This window comes from Cyphomyrmex costatus, unplaced genomic scaffold (genome assembly GCF_001594065.2).
Source record: "Cyphomyrmex costatus isolate MS0001 unplaced genomic scaffold, Ccosl1.0 scaffold61, whole genome shotgun sequence".
Taxonomy (NCBI): Eukaryota; Metazoa; Arthropoda; class Insecta; order Hymenoptera; family Formicidae; genus Cyphomyrmex; species Cyphomyrmex costatus.
The window spans coordinates 855,199-870,002 of record NW_017280167.1 but is presented as its reverse complement, the minus strand read 5'-3'; the positions used below and the strand labels follow the sequence as shown (position 1 = coordinate 870,002).

The window sequence follows — 14,804 nt, the reverse complement described above, 5'->3', positions numbered from 1 at the left end:
TAATACAAAAGCTCCATTAATTAGACGATAATCCAGAACCAGTCAAGATTATCTTCGCAGAATCGTCTCAATGCAGCCTGAATCCCAACAATGATTATTTTGATGGTCTATAAGGAGAGGAGATCCTCAAGAATCAAAAAGCAATACGAAGATTTAATTTTTGGAGAACTTAGAACGATTTATTCCCTTCGCATTCACAATTATCTCTCCTTTTAGATCTATTCAATACCTTTTAGATCTCAGAAGAAATACCCGGTACCAATGCGCATGTCATTCTCGACATAACGGATCACAGATGCGAAAGGGGAAAAAGATTGTCGCGATGATCGTGGCCCTGATCGACCATCAACGTCGGTCAATGTTCGGAATAGTTCCCATCCACTTAGCGACGTGACGAATCTACTTTCTTCGAAGACGCACGCTGACTCGACGATAGAATGGGATAATAAAGCGTCCACACTCGCGTCGATGACTAGCATTCGACACACTTTTAATTTCTGTAAAAATTCCGTCACGCATGGAAAACGTCCGCCTTGACGAAAGTCGCGGCACAACGCCGATGCTACGCTCGATCGAAGAACCGATGACATTCCGTGATGCATATAGGAACTTTAACTTCTTGTCGTGAACGCTATTATTTTTCGACGAAGTCTCATAATATTCCGATAGCAATATATGTCTTTATTTCCTGCAACGTTCAATTAACGCTCATTTTGCCGGAATATAATTATCAAACTTTCGCACAGCGTTAACTGCAGTCTGTTATCCCTCCATCATATTTAGACGCATAATTATACGATACGCAGCCCATTATAAGTATAAATTTCCAACTGCGCATGCATACCATAGGTATATCGTAGCGCAACTCATTATAGGTATAAATTTACTGTAGCGCGGCGCATACCGTGAATTACCGCGTTATGTCCGCATTTTCACGCTTGATGTTCTATTATTTCCTTAATATAAAACGCATTTTCCACCCACCCGATCTGGCAGTCTCGTCCGTTTTACTACAAGCGTGAGGAATCAATTGTCAACAGGACTATCAATTGAAGTTAATTACGCGAGTTGAAAGATGATCGAGCGATATTTTACGATTGCGCAAGCATATTCGATTATAAGCTAAAAAGAAAACCAGAGCTTTCTTTAAAGGAAGGAAACTCCTTTAGACTCTTACCTCCGGTACAGTGGTCTCATACGGCGTGTTAATGAATTTTGGCGCATTATCATTGATGTCGGACACTCTCACTATCACCGGGATCATCCGCTTTTTATTGGTCAACTTCACTGTGCAGCTCAACTGAAAAACAAATAAATATATGTAGAAAGCGAACATAAAAAACTGGCATTAAATACTTCTTTAACCATCGTTAAATGAAGGGCTATGTGAAGTTGGCCCCCCCACTATTGCAAATCTAAAAATGACCATGACCATTCGTTTGGTGGTCGTTTGATGGTGTTTGGTAGTCCATTCCGGACGTTTGGTAGTCAAAGATATAATGAGAAACGTCAAAAAAAGAAGAACGCGCGTGAAGTTAGCCCCCCCATTTCTAAAACTCGGCTTTGTAGACTGCAAATGCAATAATGACCGTAAGCATTCGTTTGGTGGTCGCTTACTGACGTTTGGTAGTCCATTCCCGATGATTGGTAGTCGAAATTATAGGGCCAACTTCACATAGCCTAAATGAAGACTAACTGTTACTGAAGGAAAACTTCATAAAAAACATTTTGATAAAGATATATCATATAAAGAATTTACAATATAAATGTGTGTGTGATATTAATAAATCAAACCCATAAGAAGAAGGCATATTTTAGAATGCTAAAAGAATATATGTTTTCTTGAGACTAAAATTTATATTAGTTTTACTTTTTTAAGAACTTTTTGAATTCAGAACTGTGAAAATTAGAATTGTGTGTGTGTGTGTGTGTGTGTGTGTGTGTGTGCGCGCGCGCGCGTGTATGCGTGCGAAACAAAATTATTCCTAATCATTACTATTAAAAGATTATAGGAAAAGTCTCCGGAATCTGTATATTACGATAAAATATATTCTAATAAGGTAAGATAATTATTTTATGACTATAAAATTTCTACAACTTACAAATTGGATAACGTTTACTTATTAACGTTTATTAAAGATTACGTTAATATTTATTATAATTATAGGCAAAGTATAAAAAGCTATCTCTGAAGCGACCGGTATCCTTCGACCGAGTGAAGTAATAATTAATTGGTTTCACTCAGATTAGTTTATTTCGATCGATTTAATTACCATCCGTGTAGGTTTCCATAAATTAATCGAAATGCTCCGCATTTCTGTTTGAATCGAACTTATCTCTACATCTCTATCTGCATTTCTCGGTCACGGATCTGATCTACTCGTTTGATCAGTTTGTGAAGTGTTCGATGCGGTACTCTAGACCTTTCACATTCCTCACATGATAGTGTCATAAGGCACAATGTGTTTGCATAGTTTCGCGGATGCTGAACAAGTCGAGAGAGAACTTCTTCTTGAATTGCGAGCGCAATAATAAGCGAACAAATTAATTTTGCATAATTTTAAAACATTATTGTATAAATTTATTTAAGAAATATATAAACTAACAAATTTTTTAAATTATATTTATAATTTAATAAATCTAATTCTATTTAAAAAAAAATTAACTGTTTCTTTATTAAAAAATTTTGTATATAGATGTATTATTTATAAAAATTGACATTATCTTTATTCGATGTATAAAATGTGTTCCGTAAAAATTAACTTATTCTTTAAAAATAAAGTATCATACTTTTCATTTAAATTTTATAAAAATAAAGCTGTGTCTATTAACTATAGTGCGATTTAACAACTGATATAGGAAACCATTGTGAATTTTGTAACTTTCTTTAAGGGTTCTTGACAAGCTGCCAGCTTCCGCTTTCGCAGTAAGTTTGCAGCTCGTTGATGGTAAAGAAAATAATAAAACATTTTACAGACAGGCAAGAGATCCTCTTAGAAACGGAAGAAGTTTTTTGCGTAGAAAGGCGTTGTTTTAAAAACGTTAGGTGCTTGCGAGATGAATTAGACGTTTAGACGTTTAATGGTCGGTAGAAAAAGAAAAAAATTCACTTGAAAGGAACCGAACAATACAATTTGTATTGCAATCGTGAAGACTGTAAGAAATATTGACACCTCGAAGTGAAAGTTATTATTCTTCTAATATTTGTAGTAGAATTGAAACGGATAATAATGATACATCTTTCTCTATAAGTTGCCTCACCTTCTGCATTATTTTCATTTTCGTTATCATATATTATCCTTTGTTGTATTCGTTCGTTTGAAAGTCTCAATAAGAGCATTGCATTTACCCTATATTTCCATCATTATATTCTTTTGCAATATCTAATCGACAATATTGAGGACGGTGAAAATTCCGATCGAACAAAAACGAATAGAGAAACGAAGGCTGTCGACGAGTTGTCGTAAAGGATAATAATCAGAGAGTGCAAATCAGGTGCAGGAAGCTAAAGTTTCTGCGCGTAACGAGTTTCTCTCCGCACATCTTCCTTATTTATTATCGGAAATTCCCGTTGTCAATGATTTTCGATGTGGCAATTTGTCTCGCAGTGGTCTCCAGGTGACTCTATCGTTAGAAAGCAGTTAAATGATATTCCATAATTCACATTGCGTCGATGCATTGCTCGTAAACTTTCTCGGGTGAACGCATAAGGAAGAAGACGTGCACGAACTGATAGTTGCGCGTGCTGTAAATTTTTATCTAAACTTTCAGCATTTGCACAACGCATTCTTCAAATTTCTCGAATGCAAAAGCAATCTCGTGTACTCAAAAAATACATCAATATCATAAATATCGTTTTGTGCGCGCCTATAAATTACTGTGCATAAATATAAGTGTAAGAAAGCACATTAAATCTAGGCTACAAGTGATCTCAATCATTGAGGGAGTCTAAGAAGAAATACATAGAGAGAGAATGTAGCGCTACCGTTATAATAATGCACGCAACAATTTTTTTTAACGTAAGTACGTCTGTTCCACTTTTGAGCCATTATGAAACCATAACATTAGTCTATTACGAAGAATCTTCCTTTAGATAATAAATGAATCAGGCAGGATCTCTTGTAATCTTGCGAGATAAAATTTCTTACCTGAAAAACAACATGTGAGAGATTTTCGTCGTCTCTGTCCAATGGCTCGAGAAGCTGAAGGTTTTTGCCGTTCAATTTAAAAAGAGGGATCGTTCTTCCAGGAAAGATGAGCTCCAGCATAGTCTCGTTATAAGGATCGCCGGACACCGGAAGTTCTTCCGGCACGGTCTTCTGATCGATTGCTGAAAAGGGATAGCCAATGAAGACGATTACCGTCATGGACATCGATTTATCTCATATCTGGGACAGCGTAAATGAAATTTTCAATAAACTGGAAATATACGAAACTCCAGCAGGGCAGTATATATTCTCGGTCGTTTGTTTGAGATATCAAACGAAGAATAACCCACTTTACGATAATAAAAAAATTATAATTTCGAAAAATGACTAATAAATTATGGTTATCAAAGAAAGCGAGATTAAGATTTGTAATTAATGTATTTTATCAAACAATACAAAAACGTTACTTTTTGTAATTGTCAGTATCATGAAACATAATCTAATGATGATATGAATAGTCATTTCGAGGAAATTGTTTTATTACTTGTATAATATGATTTCTTCTCTCAAGCAAAGATCAACCCATCTTCATTCTGTATAATGAATACTATCTTGGCGAGCTGATGTCGATCTCAGGCAACATCTCATTAATGAAAGCCAATACAATTTAATTGCAACGTATTGACTATTCTACGTCTCAAATATTTCTTTTCTCTAATTTAAGTCATCATTCTTTATTAATGTAATTACTTTCCTTTAACCGAGAAACTAATTAAAATTTCTATTACTGTACTGTCAAATATCGTTTTTTAAAACAAATTTAACACATCGCTTTTTATACAATTTCGAATCTTGGAGATTTTCTTACTGAATTAAATTCGCTTTTCTCAGATCTTAATTTTAATCCATAAGGTTTTCGCATCTTATTTTCACTTAAAATGTATAAAAAAACGTGAGGAGCAATCGAAATTGTATTCACTTTTAAGCAATTGCATCAACTTCTTAAGGAACTGCATTTGCTTTTAACCTTTAGAGAAAAATTAAATTTATTTTGAAAATTTCTTTTTCTTAAGTAAGATTTATTATAATTTATTATTTCATGGTGTATTTCTTATTTTAAATTATGACACTGTTTCACTATAATAGCTTTTCCATTCTCTAAAGATTAAGAAACAGTTTAAATTAACTGATAAGGGCGTAATAAATCTGAGTGACGGATAAAGAATACAATCCATCTTTATTCCTTCCAGTCTTTTGTTATGAAATGATAATCCATTTCAGATTTAATGCATTATGCGCGGGTAGGGTAAATTTATTATTCATTTGTTCAGAACACAATAACGAAATTACTTCTCGTCGAAATAGAGTATTTCATCGATAAAATCATCGTGCATTATGTATACGGTAGAGATCGAAAAAAACGAAGTAGGTCTTTTAGATCTTCGGAACGTACAAGATGAGTCTCGAGAATATTAGAAATTGATTCGGCTTGATTTCTACAGTTATCGGTCAACTCGATCATCCGCTAAACGTAATTTCCGCGCGTAATGAGACGGAATTGTGACAGTCACAATCTTGAAATCAAATATTCTCGAGGAATGATCTATTTGTAAACATAACACGTAAATTTATTGGAAACGTATTTACAACACAACCAATGCAAAGTATACAATCAAATCTGAAATTGAATAAACTCATGGCAAACCAAATACAGTTCGCGATGTGGAAAAATATAACGACACAATAGAAACAAAATAGGTGCTGCTTCCGCGCGCGCGGATATATAAATGTATATATTTTATTATCTTTTTTATTTTATATTCATGAAACAAATGATATAAAATTACCTAATAATTATATAATTATAAAACAAATAATGAAACAATAATATAGAAAGAGGTATAAGAAGTAAAGAAATCAGAGAAGTATATTTGTGATATAATGACTTCTGCACCTCAATTCAATCAGACATTAAATTTGCAAGTTTCTCTAAAATTCAAAATTTTTGAAGAAAAACGTTAAATGTTTTTTTCCTTTCAGGGAGAGAAATGTAGTATAAATTTAATTAATAAAAATATTTAATAAACGATAAATTAAAATAATGGTAAATGTTAACATATCGCACTTACCATTTCCTCTACTTTCTTCAATATCAAGAATGATATTCGATTGTCCTCCTTCCACTTCGCACAAACCTGAAACGTAAAAAATTAGAAAAATTAACGTTAAATTTAACTTTTTTTATCTTTAAATTGAAGTGTAAATTAAACACATTAAACTTTATTCATTTCATATTTGTTAAAGAAAAATTTAATTAATCAATATTTTAATTTAAATAATCTTAATAAAAGAAAAACAATATTTTTAATAATAGTTAATATAAGGCTCTATAAATATAAAACAAATAAAAAGGGGCAAAGAGCCGATAATATAACAAAATATTTTTAATATCATGAAATTTTATGCAAATTATCATCCTCGTATAAAATATTGCCGTCTTATACAGTCTCTAAAAGATTTAATGATTACTATTTATTATGTTTTTTATTACAATATGTATGCATTAATATTTTACATCATGGTAATTCGAAAAGAGATTTATTTTGTACTTATAATACAATATAAAATATAACATCTATAAATTAAAATGTGTATGTGGTGTGGAGGCTGAAACACGATGATCTAATAGCTATAGAAAGATATTAATGACATCTATTACTTATAATTACTCGTGTGATGATCTGTATAGCAAATATATGAACGCTTTTTCACGGACTTTGAAGTCTTTAAAGTTCATTCAACTAGTAAAGGCAATTAATCGAGCAATAAAGCGAATCGTTACAGCTGTACATATTTCTACGATAGGAATGCTATATCGTTTTTCGTGGCATGTAAGAACAGAATACTCCAATTTCGTTTGCGTGCTGGTAAAACTAATTGTAATCGATAAAAAAGCGCGAAGCAATTGATAGCCGTTCGTACAAGCAACACCCAAGGACTTTCCTCGTAGGTGCAAGTTAAAAATATAGACGATCTTTACTATTTCAGTGAATTTTAATTACGTAAAAATAATTTTAATACAGTATTTAATTTGACGAGACAGATTTAATCCTTCGTCTGCAATCATACTTTTATTTACTTCGTCTGCAATGTGTTTTTATTAAATGTGGAAGAAGTTAGGGTTACTTTTCAACATCTCTATTACATTACCAGTTTTTTAATAACATATTTTAGAAGAGGACACTGGATTTTTATTTTGGAAAAACTTAAGAGTAAAATTTACTTTTGTATAAAAAGTCTTAAATTGCAGACGTAAGAGTAAACGTTAAAAAATGAAAAAAAATATAAAGAAAACGGCATTTAATTCAATAAAGAGAAGATATCGTTTTTTTCTTGAAAATTTCGTAGACTCGAAAATAAACCTACTCGCACATAAACCTATACTCACTTCCCATCCATATGCTTGCAATTATGACACCCTATCGAGATCAGCACGCAACTGATGCGCAATTTCCGCGTGTCATTAATTCTGAGAGCTCACCAACACGCCCGCGCTCTCCCAGACAGGTGCGAGAAATCGGCATGGCCGGAAACGTGACGCGCAAAACGCTCTCATCAGGAAGGAAGATTCCTCGACATGAGTACGCCAGCTGTTATGAAAGGGACCGGTCGACGATTGATTTTTGTCGCGAGATCTTGCAAACCGGATAAATTAATCGGATTGCACGCTAACGAACACGAGAGTCTAATTACTGACACGCCATTATCGATGCATACGTGGGTTCATTATACGATGCAAAATGATTTGCGGCATAACATGATAGTCCTACGTTTTACAACACGCCTCGCGATCTTTCCTGACTTAATTATCCTTGTTAGTTAAGTTAAACGAAAGAGCAACATTACGGCATTAACAATTTCTTTAAGAGTTGAATTACCAGAGTCAAAAACAAATTAATATTTCTTATTACGTCGTATACGCGTTGCAACTTGATGCCGTTTATTTCATTTTATTATATCATCTTATAATCCTATTAGAACTTTTCTACTTTTTTTGACGATAGTTATTCTTTCAAAATAATTTTCTTAAAATTTTATATTATTTGTTACATATTTTCTTTGTGTGCTTAAAAAAAAAGTTCTAGTAAATCTAACGTTCCTGAGAAACCTTTGAATTAATAAAAAAGATTATGGAGGTGACCTCTTATAACGTTTTTAATATAACGCTTTCCATATTTTTTAAATTAAAAAAAATAAAATTATGTACTTTTAATAAATCAAAGATATAAAATGAACCCCTTTCATGTTGGCGTCAAAATGCATAATTATAATTTAATAATAACATCATTATTAAGCTTTCAATACATTCAGTGAAATATGAAATTAGTTTGACGGGTCCACACAATAAAGCTTTAAATAATAAAATAATTTATCGAGATATTAATTTAAAATAAAGTAAGAAAGTATTCAATGTGAATTTATCTCATTATAGAAAAAAATATTATTCATAACCATAATTATCATAGAAAGCGACAATGTATTTACACTATTTGCATTGTCCTAAATGTAAAAAAAATGCACAAACGCACTTTTATATATGAAAATATCGCTATCTGTAATTTCAAGTTTTACGTTTAACTTGTGTTGTAATGTGAAATAATAACCGCGGGAAGAGAGAGTGAATTATTCGTTGACCCAAACTCCGAAATACGGAAATGTATGAATGTGAAATTAGGAGCAAGCTTGTCGCGCGCGACGTCGACTTTGGCGCGCAAAGTGCCCGCGCGATTGAGCCAGACGCCAATGACGCCATCTAATAACGTATCAGTTACACCACAAATGGTGGATCGGCTGTGAAACAAATAACGTCGTGACTCTCTTTGGTAAGCGTAACCTTAGCGAAACTCGAAGTCAATCTCACATTACACCTTCTTACATTACTGTCTTTATACTTTCTTTCGATAGCTAATTAGCATGTGACACAGACGTTCGTACACTGACGATCAGTTAGGTGCACATTTTGCGAGATTTGTTTCACCGAAAAATGGCGCTAACGGCCAACGATCGACACAATTGTGTTTCCTTTCCAGATGTTACAAGTATCGCGTATTTGTGTATGTAACTCCAAGTTTCATAGTAACTTGCGTTGTAATACAAAATAATAACCGTCACAAAAAGGGAGCGGATAAATTATTCTGAATGCGGTCTGAAATGCGGAAAATAATGAGTGAAGTTAAGTGAAGCCCTACCGCGTCACTTGCTAAGTGATGTATAAACTATAAAGCTAACTTTATAATTTACAAATTATCTTTGTTATTTTTGCATTCCGTTGCGTTCATGTTTCATTTACGAAACGTCACAAATATGGAATGTATTGTAATTCCGTCCTTTTTTTACTTATCAAGTACGCGTCGCATGTAATTAACATAAAAGATATAAAAGAATATCGTGCTATATGATCGATTGTATTATTCTATTATAATAATTAATGCACTCAATGTCTTTTTCAGTTATGAGTGTCACAACGAACTAGCAACAGAGAATAACTCAACAGAGAAAGAACGAGCGAAGACCAGGAAAATATAGGATGACAGTGAAACTACTAGGTAAACATTTTATAATTTACTCTTAATTATTTATTACTAGTGGAAATAATTATTTATTACTAAATTTATAATTAAAAGGAATTTGAATTATTGGTTGTATAATGAACTTATAAAAGGATATCCTGCTACACAATTGTATTCGAGTAATTAATGCATGTTTAATATCTTTTTCAGATATGAATTCCATGAAAAACCAGCAAACACGAGAAAATGAGAAAATCAGGGAAATATAGGATGACGAGGAATGATCTGCTAGGTAAGCATGTCATAATCATAATTTATGGAATTATTTGTTACTGTTGGAAATAATTATTCGTTATTAATTTATTTACAATTAAAAGTAAAATTTGATATATTAATGGTATAATAAATTTAGATATTTATTATGCATTAACAAATAAAATTTCAATTTTGACGCCTATTTTATCAATGTAATTTTGCAGTTGTATTAATTTTTAATATTAAAATTTTATTAGCAAATGATATAATGGTAACAAATATATTTTAATTAATGTGCATGGATAAGTTTTATTATTTTAATTACACAATCGGTTTAATAATGTTTCTGAAATTGAGTAATTAATTAACCGTTCTAATTTTTAAAAAAGGATTAAACGCATTTGTATAAAATTTATTATTAGTAAAATTTGTTATTAGACATTTATATTTTATTACACATTTTATTAACTACGTATTTTTCGAATCTAAAATATTGCTTCGTTTTCTGATTGTGAGACATAAAAAAGTTACTAGTCTAAAATACCATTATACATATTACATTTATACTACATATTTTGTTAATAAAGCTACGTATTTTTGGAATTGAAACATATAACAAAGTTATAATACTTGTATTCTAATACTCTCAATTAAATGATATAATTATTCTATGTGACGCTATTTATAAAGCGCAGTATAGCTAATATAAAACGAAGTGTGCAAAGCGTATATTTAATATGTAATAATAATCTGTTCATCGAAATATGAGATAAAATATTCAGTATTTTATAGTATCATATTAAGAGATACAATGAATAAAGTTTTACTGGTAATGAGACGGTTGGTATGCAGCGCGCGGCATTGTTTTCGTCACACATTCAAGTGTTACGCCGCGCCGACAGTTAACCGAAAGGTCACCGCGCTATCATTCCTGTACCGACACAACCCCATCGAAAAGTACTTCAGCTAGTCGCTGTGTGTATAGTCGTAAATATTCTATTATGTCTTGAAATGTGATGCGATAAGCATTAGATAAATACTACAGATAGGTATCACAATGATACTAGATTCTTTATTATTCATTAAATTATTCGCTTTTGTAACTGATTGACTTTCGAAATTCACGCAACTCGTAAATGATCGTTTGTATGTGTCTTACATGACTTATACTTAGATAAGAATCAAAGTGAAAAGAGAATCCGAATTTTAATTAATTGCGTTTCGTTGCCACTTGCTTATCGGACGATAATTTATTTTTAAAAGCATACATGAAATTGAATGCATTTTCACGTCGCGTTTCAGATTATTCAATAATTTGAAAGTATCTACTTTATCACTTTCAATGATCGCTTTGTACAGAACACGAATGATATGCGAATCGTGTTGTATCGTATTTATGGCTTATATGACAGAATACGCAGATATAATTAGTTTCGCGCTCGATTGCGTTTTCGCGAGCGAGTATTGCTTCGTGATTGTATAATAAAGGAATGAGGGCTAAGAGGTTTAAATTCATCAGATAACAAAGTACCGGTGAATGTGTTCTTTTTTTTTATTTAAAGTGAGTTAATGGATCTGTGAATATATTGCAATTAGATTTCACATTCCATACGTTGTTTTGAAATGGATGAGCTAGAACAAATGGATATAAATATTTAATTCCGGAACACGCGCAATCATCTGTCGATCCATTGTACATATATGATTGCATATAGGTATATGAAAGTCATGAAATAAAACTGGTTATTATCAAGGTATTATTGATTGATTTAGTCTGTGTTACTATTGCGTAATAATGTTAAGATATAACTCGATTGATGTACATATCTCTTAACATTATTACGTAACAGCAACATAAAATAGTAATTATTAAAACAACAAACTATATTTTAGAATTTACAGCACATTTAAATTAACAGAAATATATGAAAAAAAGAAAAAATATATTTTTATAGCTAGAGTACGTTTAATAAAAAGTGATAAAACAAGTAATGTAGTAAATTCTGTAAGAAAAGTATAATCTTTTAATTGTAATGTCTATATATTTTTATTAAGCTCTATTCGTAGACAAGCTCAGGAAATGCAATTAAATATGATAGATCATATCATGAGGAAAGAATTAGTACACAATACAATTTTATTATTAGTACTATTTTTAATATCGATGTATATATATCGTAATTAATTAAATTTTCAGATTCAATATTTAAAAAAGTAATAAGAACTAAGGAAAGGAAAAGTAATACATATAAAAGGGCAAATATTTTAAAAATATAAAAGTTTTATTTAATTTTATTTTTTTTATGTGATATTTATATCTCTTATGGATGATAATGTATTGAAAGAAGATACTTATTGAATATTTATACTGTATACATTACATAAAATAATATATTATATTATTTATATAGAAAGTAAGAAAAAAAAATTTTTTTATTTAGGTAATGAATCTATGACGATTATATTACACATATAGCAAGTATATGAATGTCAAATTAAAACAATAAATTAGTTGTATATATATACATGTAATACAAAGGTATTACATTTCATAAATCCGTTATCACATGAATAGCCTATAACTAATTTTGACAAATTAATCTTGAAATCATCTCTTATTACTGAAGAAATATTCACACATTTCGTACTTTATAATAATAATTATTTGCACATATAATAACTAATTAACAACATTTATTTTAATAAAGAATCGATTTTACCTAAGTATTTTTATAGCCTATTCATTTATATTTAATTAGCAAATTGATTTTATTTTTTATCAACACTTACAATTAGTATTTATACCTTTATTTTACCATTTACATATGAGAAAGCATCTCTAACAGTTCTAATTAATTAACATAATTAATCAACTAAAATTTTGAATTTGGATAAATAATATATTCACACGATCTCTTCGCTCAATATCGCACATTCTCGCATGTCGTCGTTCGTCACATTGCGAAATCATGTAATTTACACAGGAACATTCGTCATCGTCCGACCAGTCACGCGCAACATTCCCTGCCGAGCCCTCGTAAAGTCTCCCCGCGTAAATCTTACGTGACAGCGGGCCACTACCGGCAAACCCCGATCATTTCTTCCCGCATAGAAAGTGATCACGGCATTAGAAAGTGCATACTATAGGAGAATGAAAGACATCGTGTCGATTGCGACCTATATCTCCCATTCGCGCGCGAACAACGCATCTTAGCTATTCTATGAAGAGCATTTAGTTATTCTAAATGATCCATTGATCGATATACGATCGTTTTCGCTTTGTTTATAATTTTGTATAATTTGTCAGCGACGTTACATATAGATTTTTATGGGTGTTTGAGATAAATTTAACGCTTTGTTCATTCAAACTTTGATAATCGCTTAAATCGTGAACGTATAACGTATAATATGCGTTGAAACCGAAGTATCGTGGAATCTGGCAGCGTGCCATTAACGAAGCTAGCTATAAAATAACCCGTGTATATATACGATCGAGTTCGGTGTCGTGGGAATCGATACTAAAAGTTACGGGCAGTGCTCTGTCGGGAATTTTTTTCCTCTTTTTCAACGTCAAATCCATTATAGAGAAAATTGTACTCTGCTGTGTGCGCACGTATTGGAAAAAGTTTCGTACCATCTGGATTTCCGCGAGGCTGTATAGTATGTGTGTATCGTCTTACGTAAAAGAAAACAATCTGTAACGGAGTGTAACGTGTAAACTAAAATGAAGTTAACAGCTGGGTTCGTATTGATTGAACAGTAAAAAATATAAAAATATCTAAAAAAATATATTTAAAAACCAAATATATAATTATTGCGTTTTATACAAAAGTGATGTAAGAAGCATAGTTGAAGAAAATGGACCTATTATTCGTATCAGGTATCTTTCAGGACAATGCAGGAAGCAGACGTTCATTAATTAGTATAGGTTATCTTTTTTGTCAGACGCTCGTAAAATATCACCTTCGGTTTGTGATGAATCACCACATTTTTTCACTTCAAGTTAAACCGTCGCTTTATAAATGCCGCGAGAACCGCGCCTATACCTCTCATCTACAGGCAAGGCGAATTATCACGTCGGAATGTACGTTTTATTCCGCTAAGCCGTCTGCACACCATTCTCTCTCGCGTATGTACCTACATCTTCTTTCTATTCTGCATACGTAGTCGTTCATCGTGTTTGCCATGGCTTACCAAGTTTATCGATTCCTCGTGGATCTCCGCAAAACTTGCATTTAACATTCTTCTTTTACGATCATAAAGTAAAAAAGAAGCCTATATTCGCGCATAAAACGAGAGTTGCATCGAGTACTCGCGAGACGTACGGATGATTAAAGCTTAATTACGTAACGGCGGTAAATCAGACGCGGTTGAGAAGCATGAATAATGCGGGCTCGCAATTCGTATCGATGTACGCGATGCAGATCGCTTCGCGATACGATAGTAAAAGCCATAGAACTCACACCTCCGCACGTGCCGTTGATCCGCGCGCGTTTATGCTCGGCGTCAACGATAAAACAGAGCTTACATCATCAACCGTGACATAAGTAATTGGCAATCAGCTGAGATAGATTTACGCGTGTGGGAAGCCACACAGTCCGACTGTGATTGACTTTTACGCGTCGTTACTTCATTTTATTCCATTCGTAACAGCCGAGGGAACGTTTCGAGCGACGTCTTTGCAGAATTTTTGAAAACAATTTTCAGTTACGTTATTAACCCTTTGCGATCTTACATCGTTTTTGACGTAATGCTTTGAAGTAGTTTATTGAATAACTTTTCAAACATTTAATTTTATTGTAATCGATAAACGATATTTTTGGTAAACTTA

General features: G+C 32.1%; 1 protein-coding gene across 1 annotated transcript in view; it reads right to left on the bottom strand.

Moving 5' to 3' along the window:
- The window catches only part of Cad99C (cadherin 99C), a 121,375-nt gene that overhangs the window by 24,991 nt on the left and 81,580 nt on the right, over positions 1-14,804 (bottom strand). The window contains exons 3-5 of the mRNA XM_018547212.1: positions 6,278-6,343; positions 4,149-4,330; positions 1,178-1,300 (exon numbers count right to left, since the gene is read on the bottom strand). Of these exons, the coding sequence (XP_018402714.1) occupies positions 1,178-1,300; positions 4,149-4,330; positions 6,278-6,343 (371 nt within the window). The remainder of the gene's footprint in view (positions 1-1,177; positions 1,301-4,148; positions 4,331-6,277; positions 6,344-14,804) is intronic.